Source organism: Triturus cristatus, chromosome 8 (assembly GCF_964204655.1).
Source record: "Triturus cristatus chromosome 8, aTriCri1.1, whole genome shotgun sequence".
Classification (NCBI taxonomy): Eukaryota; Metazoa; Chordata; class Amphibia; order Caudata; family Salamandridae; genus Triturus; species Triturus cristatus.
In genome coordinates, this window is record NC_140591.1 from 1,609,318,442 (window position 1) to 1,609,338,721 (window position 20,280).

Below are 20,280 nucleotides of genomic sequence, written 5' to 3' on the forward strand. Positions count from 1 at the left end.
CAGTAAGCTGTCCAAATCTTGTGTAACATTTCATGCAGTAATAAACTATCTTGCAAAGCTGTGACCGTATCCGCATTTGACTCCAGTTTAACATGTTTTGAAGTCTGTTGATGTAGGCCAAAGAAAGGTTGGTCTCAAAGTTTGTGTGCACAGTTCATCCTGTAAAGGATCCAAGTCCCATCTGGCTTTAAGGAAGATATAGACACTCCACAAGTAATATAGAGAATTACAAAAGCCTAGTATATTGTTTTCTGTGTGGCGCTATTTTGTACTATGCCTTTACTGTTAGCTGTAGTAAGATGCTACATGGCAGACTTACCCCTTCCTTTACGTCGGTTAATGGTGAAAGGTGATAATTGAACTGAAAAGTTAGAAAATAACTGTCACATACCACTTCTAAGCTGACCCATCCAACCACCCCTTGTGCCCCTGACCAGCAGACTCTGCGCAGACCAACTGGTCCTGGAGGTTCATAGGAAATTCTCATTTTTATTTCAGAGAAGTTCCTTTGTTGAACATGACTGGCGCCTTGATTGACATGAGGAAGGAACAGAGAATTTGCAGGTTTTGGGGGTGGGCTTGACTGTTCATTTTTTAACTCAGATTCTCATATTTGCCCTATTCCGATATGGCCATTTTTTGAGCGTGTATTAGCAAAAGCAACATGGGTCCTCAGGCTATTCGTAGAAAGAAGAAGAAACATTCAGATGCTTCTCATTCCATCCTCCCTTCCAGTTCACAAATTGTTTTGCAAGCGTTAGTGGAAGTTAATTGCATAGACTGAGCACCTTGGGAATGTGAAATCCCAGCCTGGACTCAAAGATGTATAATGGCTTGAATTTTTTGTTTGGAGGAGCATGTATGAATGCGATAATTACTCTGGAACAAATGTCCGACTTTTCCAATTGACCATTTGTGATGGGCCCACAATGTCTGTAAGCGCTTGCTTGTAAAGGACAACTAGTAGGCAGATTACCTAGGATCAGTGAAGACACTTTATTTTCTGTCTATCCTTTAATGTAAAGAAGTCAACATCAGAAATTTTGAATCAAAGCCTATATATACTCTTGAGACAAAGGCAGCATTACACATCTCACCTAGGGTTGCATGCTGTTGCTTATTTATCTGCTTTTCAGTGACGGCGCTTGGTAAAGCATCTTAAATAAATTCTTTGGGCAACGACCTTGAGCATAGTTTGTATTGGTCAGGATGATGTGAACTGAAGGCCCCCCACAGCATATCCGCTATGTTCAGATTCCTTTTTTTCTGTTCGAATTGGAATCTGGAATTGGGAGTCAACAAAGCAGCCCATTGGGTTTTGCTGAATTAAGTTGGTCATAATCAGGGCTACTGTAATTATGCTGTACTGTGGCTGTGCTGATTTCCGCATAATTATAGATTGGCCGTACTGCCACATAATTCACCATCTTGTGCACAATTTTCTGATTATAACAAAAAATGCTTTCCAGCTTGAATTGATCAAAGGTTTCTGGAAACACTGCCATGTATGTCAATACTAATGAGGTGAAACCTTTTATAAGACTGTTTACATGAGTAAAAATGACAAAATTTTGATATAAAGTTCCAACAAGATGTGCCACATAATGGTCCATAATTTGACTTTTCGTACTGCATAATGCAGTCAACACGTCTGCATAATAAAATCCTCCCCTGCCACATAATTCCGTTGGCTCTGGTCATCATGCAGACTGGTAATATTTCTCACTTATACTTCTAACCTGACCTGGTAATAACCTCTCAAAACAAGAAAGCATTTCCGGGCCACTTAAGGGATTTTATTAAGCACCAAATTAGCAGGCCAACGGTATGTAGCCTTTAGTTACTGTACACTCTGTTGCCTGGTGTGTTAAGCTTTGAGGTTTACACTGATTTGTTTTGCTCTTTATATACTGCCTGGTATACTGAAACCTCACTTTCTGGTTGCTAAATCTCACGTGTGATCATTAAACCACCTTTAGCTATTTTATCGTATTGTTTTCAGCTCACTGAAACGTAGAAGTTTTTCATTCACTATAACTTTATTTACCTTTCTCCAACAATGTTTTCTCTGGAAAAGAAGATTAAACGTCTTGAAGTCTGTGTTTTACTTTATTTGTAGTGACTTCAGGGTCCTACGTACCATTGCTGCAGTGGAACCAGGGACCCATTGAACCCTGAGAATTAAGGTTGTTTACAACCCCAACACAAGTTAAAGGGGCCATTTTCTTTGCTTTGACAAGGCCCATGGCATCCACGCTACACTAGTCAGTGACTTCGTGGAACCAGACTCGCATTAGTCTTTTTCTGTAGAGTACTGCCCTATCTCAAATTCGGGACTGGGTCTCCCTTTTTCTTCTCTGTCTGTACTCGCATGAGAGTGGGCAGAGACTTCTGTGGTTGTGCGGATGGTTATGGACATGCAGATATTGAACAATAGTTTGGGCTTGCCAATGTCTACTAAGACACGAGTTTCATTGACCCAGATCTGTCATGTTCTCCCTTTCTTCTCATTGCTGAGTGAGAGAACCTCACTTCATTGAAACCGGCTTTGGACAGATAGAAAAGGCCCCTGGGGAATTCAATTCTAGTTCATTGAGCAACATCTGGTGAAAATAGAGTTGGATACCAATGCAGCAGCCATGGAGGTGTGTGTTGAACTTGGGGTACCAAAAATGTTTTCATGGGTTGCACTCTTAATATTATTGATTCCACTCCTCCATAGGGTGTTGTGCACTCTTTCTGTACTTCCCAACTTTTTCCCCCTGATCATGTGGCTGGATGTTCAGTTCAATGCACAGAAACTCATTTCTGGACCTCTGTAAGCTTTCCTCTCCTTCAAAAAATGCTTGCTAGCATGGTACTAAATAAAGCAACCTCTAACTAATCGAGCACGGTAGTCGGGATTTAGAACCTGCAGTACCACATGTAGTTAAGTGAAAGCTGGAGTACCTTAAATGATTAAGCACAATTTAATGGACTTCACTTTCTTTGGGTGAGTGTACATTTAAATTCCACATGATAGTACTCCCTTCATAAAGTTCTCGGATTTTTTGTAACAAGCCTCTGTCCAAGATTAATCCAAAAGGTTAGATAAGTAGAAAGAATTATCGGGTTCTAAGAAATTTGGTTGCAGTTTGTTAGACCTGTCAGCCCTTTGGGTGGTCCCTCCTCATCATTATTTATTTTGTCCCACTTCTGCCTCAAACCCTGTTATAATTTTTCCTTTTTGGGAACCACCAGACTTTTTAGTGTTGATGCAGGGTCAGGGAGCCATTTTCCCTACCCCTGGAACTTCTGTCTGAGGGCCTGAGACACAAAATGGTGGCCACCCATTGTCACCTGTGACATCACCAGAACCTCCTGGAACATTCTAGAATCCTGTGATAGAGGGAGGCAGTTTAGAATGTTGGGAGGCCATCTCAGAGTGGCAGTTGGCATCTGACTGGAGAAGAGAGAGGACAGAGATAGAAGGAGGTCGGAGTAAGGCAGCAGAGGTGGAAACCAGTGCTTGGAGTGGGGTCCAGAAACCCACCCTTGATGCTAGTCTCTACTGACCAAGCCCAGCCTAAAGCCCTGTGTGGGACCAAGACCAGAAGAACCATCTTAAGGAACTGAACATTTGGAACAGGCCTTAAAGAAGAACAGCAAGCTCCTGACCTGTTCAGCGGTGTCCTCCTGGAGTCCTGACGTCGAGAAGCCTGGAGACCTGGGGCCTGAGGTAGAGAAGCGGCGCTGACAGAAAGCAGACGTCGTACCCGGAGCCGCCAGAGGTCGAGTGAGGGCGCCGACGGAGGTCGTGGAGAGGCACCGGAGGTCGAGTAGAGAGTCACCCGAGGTCGAGGTGAGGGCGCCGACGGAGGTCGTGGAGAGGCGCCGGAGGTCGAGTGGAGAGTCACCTGAGGTCGAGGTGAGGCGTCGACGGGGAAGTGAAGTCCGCCCACCGGAGATGCCGGAAACAGAGGTGAAGCGTGACGGACGTCGGGAGTGGAGATCGCACTCCGGAGACACCCGGAAGCGGGGAGACGTGTCCCTGCGACGCTGGAAGGCGACATCGAGTCGAGGCCGCCCAGCGACATCGAGCCGAGACCGCCCAGCGACTTCGAGTCGAGACCGCCCAGCGACATCGAGTCGAGGCCGCCCAACGACATCGATCCGGAGCCGCCTCACGGCGTCGACACGGCGCCGAGCGGAGCCGATCATCGTGAAAAGGACAGTAAGTGGTAGAGGGGGCGTCTGAGGCCCCGTGGAGCCCTAAAAGACCATCCTAGGGGTAAAAGGGGTGTTAGAACCAGCCTGGGAGTGCCAGAGGTGAACTGAGACTGGTACAGTGACCTACATAAAGAGCTGTGTAGTTTGGAGGGCCAGATCTTTAGATTACTCTTGTTCTGCCTCAGCTTAGGCCCCAGCCTTGACCAATCTAGGTGGGACACCCCCATGCCATCCAAATGACCTTAAGCTGTGTATGGGCAAAGTAAGACCAAGTGACCTCATGAAAATGATCTGAGCTGTAATTGTCATTGATTGGTTTACCTTATTTATTGAAGGTGCTTTATTTATTGTCTTCCACTAATTTATTCCTGCACTGTATTTATGGTCTGACTGTATTTATTTGCCGTCTGTATTTATTGCACATCTATTTATTCCTTGCTTAATGATGACCTGAACCTATTTGTTGAAATTCCAAAGTAGCATTATTTATTTGACCTGCTCTTTTGAAGGAAAATCCTATTGTATTGTATTTATGTTATGAAACCTGCAACTAAGAGAAAATAAGATAAAGACATATATATTTTCAACTTGACTTCCATAATTTTTACGGTGTAGTGTCGTTTTTGGAACGGATGAACGCATGGTTATTGTGTGGGTGTGACGTACGCTTAACACGGTGCCTGACCCTAACCGCTCGAGCCAAGCTACCATTGTGCTGGGAACCTGGTGACTGCTAACCCGGTTGCCCGGTTTCCAACACAGTTAAATATTTTTTTTTAACTATTTTTAATGGTGTGTTAAATATATTATGTTATAGTGCTTTTTTAGGTTTCGCCTACGCAGTGTGCATGCGCTGCTTAGGAGGACCTTTAGCCATCGCTCTGCTGTTTTTGGAAGCACACACTCGTGCTTGTGGCGGCATCCAGATTGCGGGAGCGCGCAGGGGCGCGCCACAAGCACGAGTGCAGTGCTTCCAAAAACAGCAGACTGCGTGCACGCAGCACTCCCGGGCTCTCGCTCTCTGTCTCTCTCTCGCGCTCTCGCTCTCTTATCTCGCTTTCTCTCTCTTTCTCTTTCTCTCTGACTCTCCCGCTCTCTCTTTCTCTCTCCCGCTCTCTCATTTGTTTGCAAAAAAAAAAAAACTGTCTTGGATGTAGATCGTCACGTTTGGTATCCTTCACTTGCACGGATCCATGAAACAGTGATGACCAATACTATTTCGTTTCAGGGATATGAATCATTTAATTTGAGCTCCACCAGTCTAAAAATATTATTGCCGGGGCGCGACCACTGCTGCTGCTGCTGGAAATGCCGCGCTGCTAACTCTGAAACTGGGAACCTTGGTTGTGAGTGCTTGACATCCTGGTTATAGCTTTACTTTGCGCTGCAGTGCCTTCCTGGCACAGTGCCCCTGTGGATACCCTAACAACGATTTCAAATCTGCTCCTTGAATTGTGGGTACCAACGTATACTTGGATAATAATCCTGCCGGGTGCTGGATTACCAGTCAATGCACTTGTAGAGCTGAGGGGTCAGCTAGGCCCCAACCCATACTTTTAGCAAAACACTGGTATAAGAAGGACAACCTCACCTCTCCCCAGCCCCGGGTTATGCCTAAACACCTGGCTCCTGCAGTCCTGGTGCCTCAGGCAATGCGGCAGGAGCTACTACCATGGCACGACGGTGCATTTCAGAGCGGTGAAGCGAACAGGCACTGAAGGGCTTTAGCCTAACCCTTGACGCCTAGTACTTGGCAAGACCGGGGCATAAGGTACATTGTTTTGCTGCAGTTTTATATAGCGCAAACTCGACCCGAATATATCAGAGCACCAGTTGCATTACAGACGGACACATTCATTTTATTTTTAGGCACCGGGAGGGATTTTCCCAAAATCACAGAATGTTTGAGCCTCTGCCAGACTCGAACCTGGTTCCCCATCTTAAAGTCAGCCGCTCTTGCCGTTAAGCCACATCGATGTGCTGCCCTGATCGTCGCATTCAAGTTAAATGAGCAAATGGAAACGTACTAGTTTGTGCTTTGTCCATTTTATGTTTGTGCAGTTCGTTATCTGATTTGTAGTTTGTATGTGGTATGGGAAACCTTAATGGTGAGCGGTGAAACGGCCATGCGCTCAAGAGGGTGATAACGAGCATAGCCATGCGGCCTTGCTGATGTGACCTTTGCCCTTCTGGAAGGCCTGTCCTTGGATGTATTTAGTGAATGGCTTCACCCAAGACTTAGGAACAGCAGGAGTGTTGGGTGAGTGGGCAATTGGCCTGGTTCAGGAGTGCCTCATAAGGCTGATATCCTGGTGGCAACTCATTTTCCTGAACAATCCGTCAAAACAGAGTCCTACAATATTAAATGAATGAAAATAAAATCAGTTTCTGCATTCATGCACCTACGGTTCTGGCTAGATAGCCGTTGAGCCTGTCCCATCCTCACTCGCTCCATGCCTGTAGTGTGCTTGTACTCACCTCCGTTAACATCCAGCTGGATAGAAAGACATCTGGTCTTCAATCTCTGGGCATGGGATCTATTAGCCAGAGGAGTGTTCCCCAATAAGAGAACTGTTGGAAATAACCCATGTTTTCTGGTTCTTGAGACACTGCCAATCAAACAAGACTACTAACCTGAAGCTAACACAGTTACCAGTGACTCCTGCTGGTCATAATGCCTGCCTTCCTGCTTTAAATGTCCCAGTCGGTAGGTATCCCTAACACCGTAAAATGTTGACTAACAGATGGGTTGTGCAATACAACCACCTCACTCATCCTTCAAAGCACCTAGAGGGACATGTTGTAAAAATTCCACCATCGTCCTAAAGTGCCCAGCTGGTCTCATCATTACAATTAGTTAGCCTGCGCTCCCTCAACCTGGATGCTACCTGGAGTACTCAAGACGTTCGTAGTGGGTGGGCACCTTGTTGTTTGAGTGATGGGGTTTTTGGGATTAGGCATTAGGCTTTTTATCTGTGCCCAAATGTAAAGGCAGAGACTTATTTGAAGGGGTGACACCTTTTATTGAACAGCATTGTCAGGATGTTTTATTGCTTGGATATCACTAATGCTCTCTTGAATAAAATCAGATTGCTATGGGTGAGGAAAATGTCCTATCATACGAAGCGGTAACACTAATATGTATTAGCTGCTCTTTTCACAGTCTTCACAGCTCTTGCACCACTTTAGTTCAAACTCTCCTCTTTCAAATCTGTATCTATCATCCTCTCATTAGGACAACAAAAACACGACCCACTTCCTTTCATCACACTCTTCTGTGTACCTTTGAATTGGTTTCCTGGTCGTTGCCCAGTAGTGGCTGCTTGTCTTCATCTTTGGACTGTACAGAACTGAAAAGAAAATATTTTAGAAAGCTGACAGCATACTGTGTGCAAACAATGGCATTTTGTAAAGGATGATCACTCACACACCGCGTCCCAGGCCAACTAAGACACTAACAATTTTTACACCCAAACTCTACGGCTTCCCACTAGCAGTAGAAATTACTCACCATCACATGCCTACAACCCACACTGCACCATTCTACATGTGGGATGTCCATCCTGGTATAAAACACAATAGTCGGGCCTGCTGGTATAAACTGGGAAGACAGAGTGCCTCTGCTGAGGTACAGAACCACAACACCAGACTGCTCAGCTATCCCTTCAGTTATTTTTCTCTGGCACCCAGGCTAACAATTAAAGAGAGTAGATGCAGGCAGATGAGCGAGTATGAAATGACGGCGAGCTGATGAGGATAGAAGTCATTCCGATGATAGACAGGCTATTACTCGTGAACCCTCTGAGCCCTCTGTCTTTGTAATTGCAGGAAATTCAAGCAGTCAACGGTTCAGACTCTCAGAAACCATGCAGTGAAGAGTAAAGTATGTGGCAAAAGTAGAGGAACTTTGTTAGTGGGCTGCAAAAGTGCAACAGGGTCCCTCCAGTAAATAGGAAAGAGAGAAGCCGCAAGAGAAGGTGAACCTGGGGTTGGTTCATGTGCACCAACCATCAGCTTCTAATAGCACCGTCTACATTCAAGCCAAGCTACAGGTTAGTCAGAAATAGGATCCTATGCTAAATGGAAATTCTATATTCAAACAAGGACCCTCAAGCAAACATTTCAAAGGGGAAGGGGTGGTCCAATGCTAAATGGAAATTCTAAATTCAAACAAAGACCCTCAATCAAACATTTCAATGGGGATATGCTAAATGGACTGCAGGTAGGATCTTAAAACAACGTAAACAATGCTACTCTCATTGTGTCCTATGGCGGTGGGGGCATGTTTAGCACAAGTTCAGAGCAGATTCTGTGTCCTTATGATTCAACCACTTGCATGGGTTAATGGTTTGGGGCCAGGAGAAGACTTCAGCACAAAAGGACACGGGGAGTCTGTTTGCTACTTTACTGAGCGGGAAGCAGATTCCTTTGACCTCTTCTTTATTTTTATGGACACCATTCTCCAATTTTAGATGCATAAAGATTTGGTATAATACCATGAAAGGATTCCTGCATGTAACCCTTTGCTTAAGAGAATCGTGCATTATATACGTAATTGTTCAATATATGTTTGAGAGAAACCGGTCACTGAACGTGCAAATTTATCTATGAACGCAATATTGTGAGATGTCTTGCACTAGCTACTTTGTGTTTATGCCCGGGTTTTATATATTTTAATTCCTGAATTGTATACTGTTTCAATGTGTTTTTAGTTTTTAATAAATTATTTTTTTATCAACTATAACAAAATTTCAAGCGGGGCCAACTTTTCTACTGTCTAGTGGAATGAACAAGTATCTAGACTTTGCACATCCCAGAGAACGGATCAGAATCTATCAATTCTGAAAGTTACTAAACATGCACTGAAATCTCTATCTAGTGACGGATGTATGGCATTGTCCCCATTCACTCCAAAGGATCTAAGAGTTAATAAGTATTTCACAATCTACGTGGACTGAACACTCATCACTGCAAACCTTCATGCTAGACTGGGGAATGAGCCCTAAAATACATCTTTTCTATTCTGAAGGACGTAACAAATCCAGTGTCACCAGGCGATGGACTAAGCGTACATTCTCCACCAATCAATGCTTTGACTGCACTGCCTTCTATACTACATCTTACACTTTGCGATGGGAATGCCTTTTACATTCTTCTGTACTGAATTGTCACTGCAAGACATTCACCTTGCCGATATATTACTGAGTTTTATCAGTTGGGTCCCACTCTCAAAATATAAACGGGCTCTCTGTACAATCATTCCCTCGTGATAGGCTAACCAAACATCTGTACTCAACCAGATGTCATGGTGGGATAATTGAACAGTAGATATAGAGCAGACTGTGGACATGACTGGTCTGAAAGCCATCAGACAATAGGGATCTTTTGGCAGGTCACGCAAGGGGTTTACGTTTCTCCAAGCGTCACTCAGTTGTGCTATCCCTCCGACACATCGGCATCCGGTCATCCCCGCCATTTTTTTGCAGGTGCCTAGTTGCTGGTTTATGAAAACACACCCTCAAAGCCATAAAGAGTGTAAATAAATAATCTGGTCTCTCTGTACATGGTGGTGTTCCCATCCTCACCTGATGCTCAGTGACGCGTAACGTAATGTAGCTTCTTCCAGCTCCTTCTGGCTTGGCTCGGAGATCACCTCTTCCGACTGCAGTTCCTGCAGGGGAGAAACATATATGAAACTCAGGAGGCATGTTTCAGGTCAGGTTGACTGGGCTGAAGCCTCAAGTGTGGACACAGTTTATTTCAGGCTGTACTAACAGTGCATAAATTCCTCAATGCTCAGGTTGGTGTACTCGCAAACTGTGGGCTAAGCTGTTATGACCATGTATGAAGATTCATGAGGTGGAGCGTGCACACAATAGGTCTTAGACAGCAATAATCGCAAGAGTATGCGTGTGGCGGATCACAGGTATGTAGACAGGCACAGGCTGTGTGTGTTTATGTAAATTAATGAATGTCAGCTCATGGCTTGATGGCACTCTGCACATCACATCCACTCAAACAAAACGAAGACCACCCATAGACCTCCAGATAGCACAATGGGCTGAACCTTGTTATAGGTCAGATGGCGCACACCCCAGGTATTAATAGCTCCAGACTGTTCATCTATCGCACACATGCTCACACACACTCACAGGAGATCACATAAGCCAACTCAGACTGCGATGTGGACACTAACAAACATGAGGCTATTTACTACTGATGTTCCCAAGGACACAACATGGGGAAGGTACCAGTCACTATGCTGTGCAGTAACAATGGAAACTAACAGTGTGCTCCAGGTAAGCATGAGTTTCAAAGCCTTATGCGAGTGGAGAAGACTCAGTAAGGTGGGTGGACTTTGATACAGAAGTCCCAGGGCCTGATTCACAAAGGGCCTCGGCACATGTGGCAGAGGCCTCACAGTCCTGGGGGAGTCTCAGCACTCAGGCGGAATTCTGCTATGAAAAATCTCATTGCTGAGATTTCCCCCCCACCCCCAACCTCCTGAGTGCAGAGACTCTCCCACGACTGCAGGGCTTCGCCACGAGTGCCGAGGTCCTTTGTTAATTAGGCCCTCAGTGAGGTGGGCGGGCTTCAGCCCTTCCTGGGAGAGGAGCAGACCCAGTGAGTTGGGCAGGCTTCTGGAAGTGGAGATGTCCCGGTGATGTAAGTGGGTTTCAACCCATCCTGGGAGTGGAGAAGACCCGGTGAGGTGGGCAGGCTTCTGCCCATCCAGGAGCTGGAAAAGACTCAGGGCCATAATGGGAATACCGGCAGCTGAATATACCGATAAGTACTCACAGAGCAGTGTAAACATTTGAGCTGAAAAATGGATCTTGGGGACTACTGGTTTCAGACTGGGTAAAGCAGAGAGCCTACTCTTGCATTTATCTCAAATCATTACAGTGCAGGTATACAAACACAAAATAAAAAACAAAGCTTACTTTCCAAAGCTCGCCATCATCGAACCTCTCCCCATGACCGAATCCCGTCCAGGTCAGCTAGGGTACAAGGAAAGGAGGAGCCAAAAGGTAGGGCAAGGGAGAAAAAGCAGGGAGGGCAAGAGATGAGAAACATTAAGAAAACAGGAAAACACCAATTGGGAGGTAATAAGAAGGCAAGACAAATGGGCCACATGAGGATGGGGAAAAAGAAAGAAAATGAGATGTTAAGGGCGCAATAAGCAGGAAGGGAAGCAAAGAATGAGATTAAATAGGATTTAGTATTTTGCTTCAGAAGTTTCTCTACCTCCCACACAATATCAGACACAGGATACAAATGCTTTTTCGTAGCACCTTAATGACAGTATTCTAAGAGGAGAACTCCAAGAAAGTGCTACATGACCGTCAGATAACCAAGTGCAGTGTAACGACTGACCCCCACCTTCTACTGCCCGCCTCCCCGGTTGCAGTCATCGTCACAGTACAATAACTGACCCACCTTCTACAGCACAACTCATCTCGGTCTGTAGTCATCCCCACAGTGCAATGACTCACCCACCTTCAACTAAATGACTCCCCTCGATAGGCAGTCGTTGGCGCATTGAAACGACGGACCCACCTTTTACTACACGACTCACCTTGGTCTAGTCAACAGCGCAGTGCAATGACTGAACCACAGCTCGCATTGGTCTGCAATCATCGGTGCACATGTAAAGGTGACTATGGAAAAGATGGAATTGGGCCCTCTGCAGATTCCAACCAGTATGCTACACATGCCCACTGGTACAAACATCTTCTGCTGCTAGCTGACACCGTATTTTGAAGTTCATTCTTCTTTAACAATAAGTGGACTATCCTGGTTTTTTTTGCTATTAAACGCTGCTCCATCAATTTGTCTGTGCTCACTGCATTATGCACATCACTACCTGTACACACAGCAAGTCCTGTCCCACCCAGTATTACACAAAGGCCCCTGTAAAGAACATGTCCCAACCAGAGGGCCTCAGGAGTAGGACTTAAGCCCTTGCTAGACTAGCTTATTCAATTAAGCATTTCGGTAACAAATACTGTATACAGCAACAGAACTAGACTACAAAAGGGCATATAAACAGTTTGGATGGCAGATAGATAGGATGTAGTAGGTGGGATGCACAGTGAGTGCTCGAGTTGGGCACTAGATTAGAAGAACAAATTACTTTTTTTTAAATTTCTTTTTTTTACAATTTGTTTATTAATTTCAGTCAGAACAATGACATCATGAACCAAAGTTCAATTACAGTAAAGCAATAGGAAACAAACCCCACCCCATCCCTCCCCCACCCCTCCCTTCCCTTCCGCAGAATAAACAGAGGTCCAGTGCATTGAAGGAGAGCATGTGATTCAACAGCTATACATATGCAAAAGTAATATCAAGGACAGCATTATACAAAATCCTCCAATAGGGCTACTATTATGCGCAAACAGTGAAAGCTCACGGGACGCAAGAGGACACCTACAGGAGAACCGCAATTTGGACAGTGTGGGAGTCCGAGCCGGGAGCTATCCAGTGAACGCATTGTTTATACAGGTTTACAGCAAATCTGGCCTGGACAACAAGTAGACAGTGAGTGGAGCCCAGAAGTCTTTGGGGCGAGAAGTTTCTGGCAACTCCTCCTCGTATGTCAATAGTTGAGTTTTACAGTACAGCAAATCACACAGCCATTTCTTTATTGTCGGAGTGGTTTTCACACCCCAACATTGCGCCACAGCCCTCTTGGTGAGCAAGGTGGACACAGCAACTATGCGTCTATTACAGGGCTTGAGGCGCTTTACATATCCCAGCAGGCAGAGTTTGGGGATGCAGTGCATGGGTTCCAATATTATATTAGTAAGCAGTTTCGTCACTTCAGACCAAAAGGCAAACACACCCGCACACTGCCATGCCACATGCAGAAAGTCTGCGTCTACCATTCCACACCGCACACAGTTTGCAGTTTCTCGCAAGCCATATCTATATAACTGTACAGGGGTATAATATAGTTGGTGTAAAAATTTCAAATGAATTATTCTGAGGTTACAATTGGCCGTGAGGCGACCGGTGAGGGCACAACACGCCGTCCATACATCTGGAGTGAGGGCGGTCCCCAGAAGTGCTCGCCATTGAGCACCGGAGGGATGATCATTCTGCTCCCGCTCTCGCAAGGACGCGTTACAAAGTTTAGATATTAGGCCCGGACGCTCTTCTTCTGCCAGCATCGCCTGCAATGCCCATAGAGTAGTAGGTTCCGCCGGGTAGTCCGGATAGACAGTCTTAACGGCTTGCCGTACTCGGACGTATGTAAAGCCAAACATAAAGCCACGGTCCGTACCTTTCTGTGCATCTTGCAGGGTCTTAAATTGACCATTCGTATACAGATCCCCCAGTCGCGAGATACCCACTTTGGCCAGCTCACTGAGAGCCTGCCTCTCACGTGCCGCAGAGATATCAGGATGCGATGTCAGAAGCAATGATGGAGCATAAAGGTAGGATAGCTGAGCATGTTCCGCCAGCATACGCCAGGCCCACACTGTGCATTGTACAGGGTTTATCTCAGTCCGCGGGCCTCCGGTGCACCCCGACAGAGTTGTCGCCTGCACCGGCATTGGAAGGACTGCATCTGATTCTACCGCCACATGGGGCTGATACTGCTGCGGGAAGTGCCAATAATGCACAAACTGCGCCTGTGCACAGAGGTAGTACAGTTGAGATCTGGGGCCTCAAATCCTCCCCGTTCAAATGGCTGCACCAAAAGATCCCACCTACACCAAGGGTTTCTTACCACCCCAAACAAATGTCGACAATGAGGATTGAAGGGTTTTGAATAGTGCTTTATTAAATTTGATAGGGATATTGCCGAAAAAATAAAGCAGTTTGGGTAGGAAGGCCATCTTCACAACTGCTATTCTGTCCGCCAATGAGAGAGGCAGGTGTGCCCATCGCTCGGCCTGGTCGGTAATACGTGTGACTGCGCGGCCATAGTTCTCGGAGACCACCACCTCCGATGTAACCAAACCCCTAGATATTTCACGGGGTCTGATGTCCAGGTCAGTGGATATTCCAGTTCAATCTCCTTAGTGTGTGCCGTCAGTGGAAATACCACCGACTTCGACCAATTGATCCCGAGACCCGAAAACCGTTCAAATGTAATATATTCCTGGAGCAGCTCTGGTAAATACACCGCAGGCCTGCGTACATACAATAGCATGTCGTCCGCATACAGAGAGACGACCAGCGGTCTCTGACGGAATCTCAGGGCAGCCGCCCCATGCTGTTGCCAGAGTTTGCAGGCTAGAGGCTCAAGTGCGAGTGAAAATAGCATAGGTGACAGCGGGCACCCCTGCCGTGTGCCGCTTTCAATAGGGATCGGAGACTACACCCATCCATTCACCCGCACCCGGGCGACTGGATTCTCAAAGCACCCTAAACCATTTTTTTTTTTAAACGGAGGGAAGCCTATCCTAGTCAAAATCGTGAACATGTATGGCAATTGCAAGGAGTGAAAAGCTTTTGCTGCATCTAGCAGCAATGCAACCGCTTGGAAGTTGGGGTCAAAATAATGTAGAGTAGAAAAGACAGTACGAAGATTATGTGTGGTAGAACGCGCAGTGACTAACCCGGACTGGTCGGGTAAAACCAAGAGACGAACCAATGGTTGTATCCTAGTAGCGATCATTTTTGCAAGAATCTTCACATCAATATTAATAATCGAGGGGGGCGTGGCTACGGCGGCAATGGCTGCGGACGTGTTGGTGTAAGGCTCTGCCAGAGGCTCCCCTTGCCAGGCACAAAGCTCCGTCTACAACGCTCCGGTGGACCCCAGAACAAACTGGCGCCTGTGCGGGAACATCCTGCACCTCCGCTGAAGTCCCTACCCCGCCCGGACCGCCGCACCGAGGCTGCCCCGTGTGCGACCTGCCTGGCTGGGGGATACTGAACGGGCGAGGCGGAGTATGGGAGCCTGCGGCTGGTCCCCGCCCACAAGGCCGCGACTAGTGGGCAGCGCAGGGAGGACTGGGATTGGGGACATCTGCTACAGTTCCCCCCCCCCCCCCCCCCCCCCATCGGCGAGAGCTCTGATGGCAGGATTAGTGTGCCAACACAGCAATTGAGAAACAGGCCTGGGACCCCCGGCTGTCCCGCGCCGGAGCTCTTCCTACGAGTGGTGGGCCTGGAGTAGACAGGCGACATTAAACGGGGACCGCCCAAACTGGTGCCGCCTTCGCCATTTCTGGAAACGCTGAGGTGCTGTTGCCCATTTGTGTCGCAGCTGCTTCTGCATGCCCGGGAGCCCGACTGGGGTTGCTGTGTGCCTCCGGCGGGAGCAGGCTTTTGCTGGATGCAGCGGTGGGGACTGCCTCTCCTACGCCACTTGCAGCGCCCTTCCTAGTGCGAGGCGCTAGAATTGTCGTGCCGGCCACAGAAGGCTGAGGGAAAGAGACCCTTGTTGTCATCCATGAGGAGCCCCCCTCGGGGTATGATCTCGACGAATTGGCCAGAGGCTAAGTGGTGAAAACTGGCTGGCCTGTGGCCTGCTGCACACGTTGGGATCGGAGAGGCCACGCGCTCAGCGGGGGACAGCATGATGGCGTGCCGCCCTTGAGGCTATTGAAGGCGGCACAGCCGCAAAGGAGGAGCAGCGGTTGACGCGGGGGGTGGCTGCTGTCCGGCGGCTGGTGCCCTATCGGAGACCCTGGTTGGATGCCCTGCCTGCCGCCGCTGCTGAGATCCGAGCCTGTCTACTGCTGGGCGCACTGAAGGCGGGTAACTGAGTGTGGCGAATATATCGGGGGGAGGGGGGGAATCCCCGAGTTGCAGTGATCTCGGCAGAAGTGAGACTGGGATATTCGTGAGGCTACCGCTGGAATCCGTGACCCCCCGACCTTTGAGGTGGCACAGCTGGAGACGTGTTGCCCGGACTGACCTTTGGCAATTCCCCTGATTTTCTGGAGCTGCAGTCTGTGCGCTGTTGGAGATACCCACAACGCCGGGAGGCTGTGAGACGACCTGCGTGGGCGGCGATGGCGCTGGAATGAGGTGACCTACAGCGTATATGGCCCACCAAGAGGATGTGTCCTGTCTGAGATCTGGGGATTGTGGATGGCCGCCTGAGAGTCATTGACTTGATCGGCTGAGTGGCCCCTGGTGAAAGATCGGCAGGAACAATTGGCCAGCGGAGCAGCATAATTCGCTTCACATATACTGTGGACTGTAATACCAGCCGAGTTGGAGGGACAGTACGGTGAGACCACATCAGGTGTAGGATTACCGGGGTGCGCTACCGCTGCGGCTGATGTCGGGAGGCACCCGGGCACGGACCGGAGCGGGGGGCGCGCAGACTCTGCCGCCGTCAACTAAGTCCAAAATGGCTAAGCAGGGACACCCGGATCAGACGGTGAACAAACTGGATGCGGTACTCGCGGCAGTGGAATGGTTGGAAAAAAACTATGGCTCAGACCCGAACCTCCTTGGAATCTAAAATAGACAAGGTGGCCATAGACCTCACCCACTTACATGCGGATCACCAGAAATTGACGGATCGCACCACAGCCGTGGAATCCGCACTCACTGAAGTTAAACCACAGGTGATGCAGTCCGATAAGCATATACAGGAATTGCTGCGCCGGGTGGAATTCCTGGAGAGCAGAGCTGAAGACTCCGAAGGTCGAGCGCGACACAACAATGTACGAGTGGTGGGGGTTCCGGAACGCTGGGAAGGGAGAGAGCCGGCGTTGCGTGTGGAGGCTTGGTTCAGGGAGCTGTTGCCCGAGGGATCTCTTTCGCCGCACTTTGTCATAGAACGCGATCATAGGGTTCCGGCGAGGCCCCCCCCTGCGGGATCGGGTCCGCGGCCCCTGCTTCTTCGAGTGCTAAATTATCGAGATCGTGACTCCATATTGCAGGAGGCCCGGAAGCTACAGGAGATCCAAATTGACAATCATAAAATAATGTTCTTTCCGGATTATACTATACGTGTGCAGCGGCAGCGACTGTCATTTCTGGCAGTGAAACGACGTCTCCGGCAAAAGGAATTGAAGTACTCCCTGTTATTCCCGGCCCGTCTGCAAGAGGTCGCCAACGACAAAACACACTTTTTTGATACACCCGAGGAGGCGGGGGACTGGTTGGACGCATTTGCGGGAGGGGGGTCTCGAGATGGCGATGCAGCGGCGCAGCAGCCAAAACGGAGGGATCCGCTTCGTCGCCGCAGAGGTGACCGCAGGCCCAAGGGAAGAAGGGGGCCAACGCCACCGCCAATGGGGCCCCGCCCAGAGTTGATTCTGAGTGGACAGAGAGACGCCCTGCAGGCGACGGCGGCGATCGGCGGCTCGATGACAGTGGGTAGTGTATCTGGCTCCAGTCAGAGGGATTTATCCAGCGATGATGAACAGATATATGGAATACTGGAATCGCAGGACTCAGTTGAACAACCAGATGTCACCCCACAGACGGCGGATCTCTGAACATTACAGAACTCAGCCCGCAGCTGATAAGTGCGGTGAGGTATCTGGGGGACTGGATGGGGGTAAGCCAGGAAATGGAATGTGAGTCATTGTAAGGGGAGGCGCGGGGGCCTGGGCTGGTCTGTTTGCGGGGATTGTTAGTGTGGAGGTGAATGGGGCTCCACTGGGTTTAGAACATACACAACAGCGGTGGAGTGCAAATGCACGGACGCCCCCACTGGAGGAGTGCCTCTGTGAGATAGTAGGTGGCCTGCTTTGATCCCGTGGCTAATTTGCCGGCTGCCGGGGAGCCTCTGGGGGAACAGAAGTAAATACTGTGGACAATCCAGTAGAGTACCACGACGTGCACCCCCCTGGATTGATTTGACTGATTTCCAATCAGACGTTTGGGCGATTGCCGTTTGCATTTTTGCCCTTTTGGTATTAGTAATGTTTGCATTTTTATGTAATTGTGTTCTTTATATGATGTCGAAGGTTCTGTGTGGATCTGCGCAATGTCTCCATCAGGCGAGAAAATTTAGTGTGCAGGCTGGGGAGCGCCGAATAGGTTGTGCTTCTTGTGGGAGTTGGTGGGGCTGCTACTAGAGCATGCTAGCTGGACATGTCGTAGGGGTTATGTCTACAGTTAAGATAGGTACGTGGAATGTGAGGGGACTGCACACACCATCACGTAAATATCAGATTTAATCATACCTTACCAGACATCACGTGCAAATAGCTTTATTGCAGGAAACGCACATGACTACAGCGGAGACACAACGATTGAGTCGGCGAGGGCAGTTATTTGCTACAGGGTATTCAGCTTATGCGCGAGGTGCGTTAATATGGGTGAGATCGGGGGTTCCTCTTCAAGTTACGCAGTCACTGATAGACCCGGAGGGGAGATATGCGATACTTAAGGGTACACTGGATGGCCGAGATATAGTGATTGCATCACTGTATGCCCCAAACACAGAGCAGGCTGCATTTTTTGATAAGATATCACATCTCATGGCACAATGGCATGACACCCCAATGTTATTAGGGGGCGATTACAACAGTGTGCTTGACATCTCACTTGATCGCTCATTCCCGCCCCTCCCAGGCACCAGCACACATCTGGCATTGAAGGCACTGACTAATTGGGCAACGCAGTGGCGTCTGACAGACGCTTGGAGGCAGCAGCACCCCCAGGACAGGATATACTCCTATTATTCTGGGGCTCATGACTTACATGTACGCCTCGATAGATACATGCTCACAGCTACATTACTCCCTCACATATCGGCGACTTACTACATGGGCAGGACGCACTCCGACCACAATTCACATATAATAGAGCTACTCTGGGAACAAACACGCCCACCAGTTCCTACCTGGTGATTACAGCCGGACCTGTTATTAGATGCACCTTTCCGTAATCTGTTAGCGGCTACGATCGCGCAATACTTCGAGGATAATACCGGCACGGCCACGACCTCTCAGAGTGGGATGCATTCAAAGTTGTTGTCAGGGGGGGTTGCCTGAGAGCACAGGCGGGCATGCGGAGGCAACTGGAGGCGGATCTGACACGACTTGAAAATGTATTGCTCCGAGAGGAGGATACAGCGCTGGCAGGTAACGCGGTGCCACTAGTAGACCTCAGGGTAAAACACTCGGGATTGCTGGATCGGCTCCGTAACTTATACTACGCAGCACACTCTGCGCGCACACACCATATGGGTGATAAGCCGGGTAGATTGCTGATGTGGCTGATACGCCAGGATGATAAGACGACACCTGTGACAGCACTACAAACAATACAAGGGGTGGAAGTGTATGCCCAGAAAGACATACATAGCCTTTGTGGAACACTACGCTGCAGTGTATAGGTCCTACTCAGTAGCCACAGCCGCCGAAGTACAGGACTTCCTATCAACTGCAACCCTGCCGCAGCTAACAGATCAGCAGAGAGAGGACTTGAGCGCACCTCTACAATCGGATGAAATAAGAGATTGCATTTATGCACTATCCAATGGCAAAACACCAGGCCCAGACGGACTGCCGGCCGAGTTTTACAAGGCATACTCGGACGTGCTAATACCAGAACTGCTGCGTGTGTATGGGGCGGCGCTGGACTGTGCAACTCTCACACCCACACAAAATGAGGCCACGCTGGTCTCATTACTAAAACCTGGCAGAAACCCGGTAGCACTAGGCTCATATCGCCCGTTAGCTCTGTTAAACACAGACTACAAGATCTTGGCCTCCTCTCTTGCTAGACGTATAGCCCCGTTTGTGCCGTCTCTGGTACATGTGGATCAGAACGGGTTTGTTCCTAATAGAAGCACTTTATATAATATCCGTAGGCTGTTTAGAGTTCAGAGGTATGCAGTGGGGACCTGGTCTTGCTCCGGATGCCTGATATTAGATCTGGAAAAGGCATTTGACTCGTTGGAATGGCCTTATCTAGCAGCGGTCCTGCGCAAATTCGAGCTAGGTGATGAATATCTACAGTTGGTGCAATTGTTGTACCAACGCCCAAAAGTGAGAGTTCGTACGGGCAAGCTGCTGTCGGAGGAGATTAGGGTGAGATGAGGCACTAGGCAGGGATGTCCCCTGTCGCCACTGCTCTTTTCCCTAGCTATGGAACCATTGGCCGCTCTCCTTCGTGGGGATGGCGAGGATTGGG

At 48.5% G+C, this 20,280-nt stretch overlaps 1 protein-coding gene across 1 annotated transcript in view; it reads right to left on the minus strand.

Annotated features, from left to right (window-relative positions):
- APBB1 (amyloid beta precursor protein binding family B member 1) overlaps positions 1-20,280 on the minus strand; it is a 424,653-nt gene that overhangs the window by 151,008 nt on the left and 253,365 nt on the right. The window contains exons 5-7 of the mRNA XM_085623528.1: positions 11,154-11,210; positions 9,795-9,880; positions 7,493-7,559 (exon numbers count right to left, since the gene is read on the minus strand). Of these exons, the coding sequence (XP_085479654.1) occupies positions 7,493-7,559; positions 9,795-9,880; positions 11,154-11,210 (210 nt within the window). The remainder of the gene's footprint in view (positions 1-7,492; positions 7,560-9,794; positions 9,881-11,153; positions 11,211-20,280) is intronic.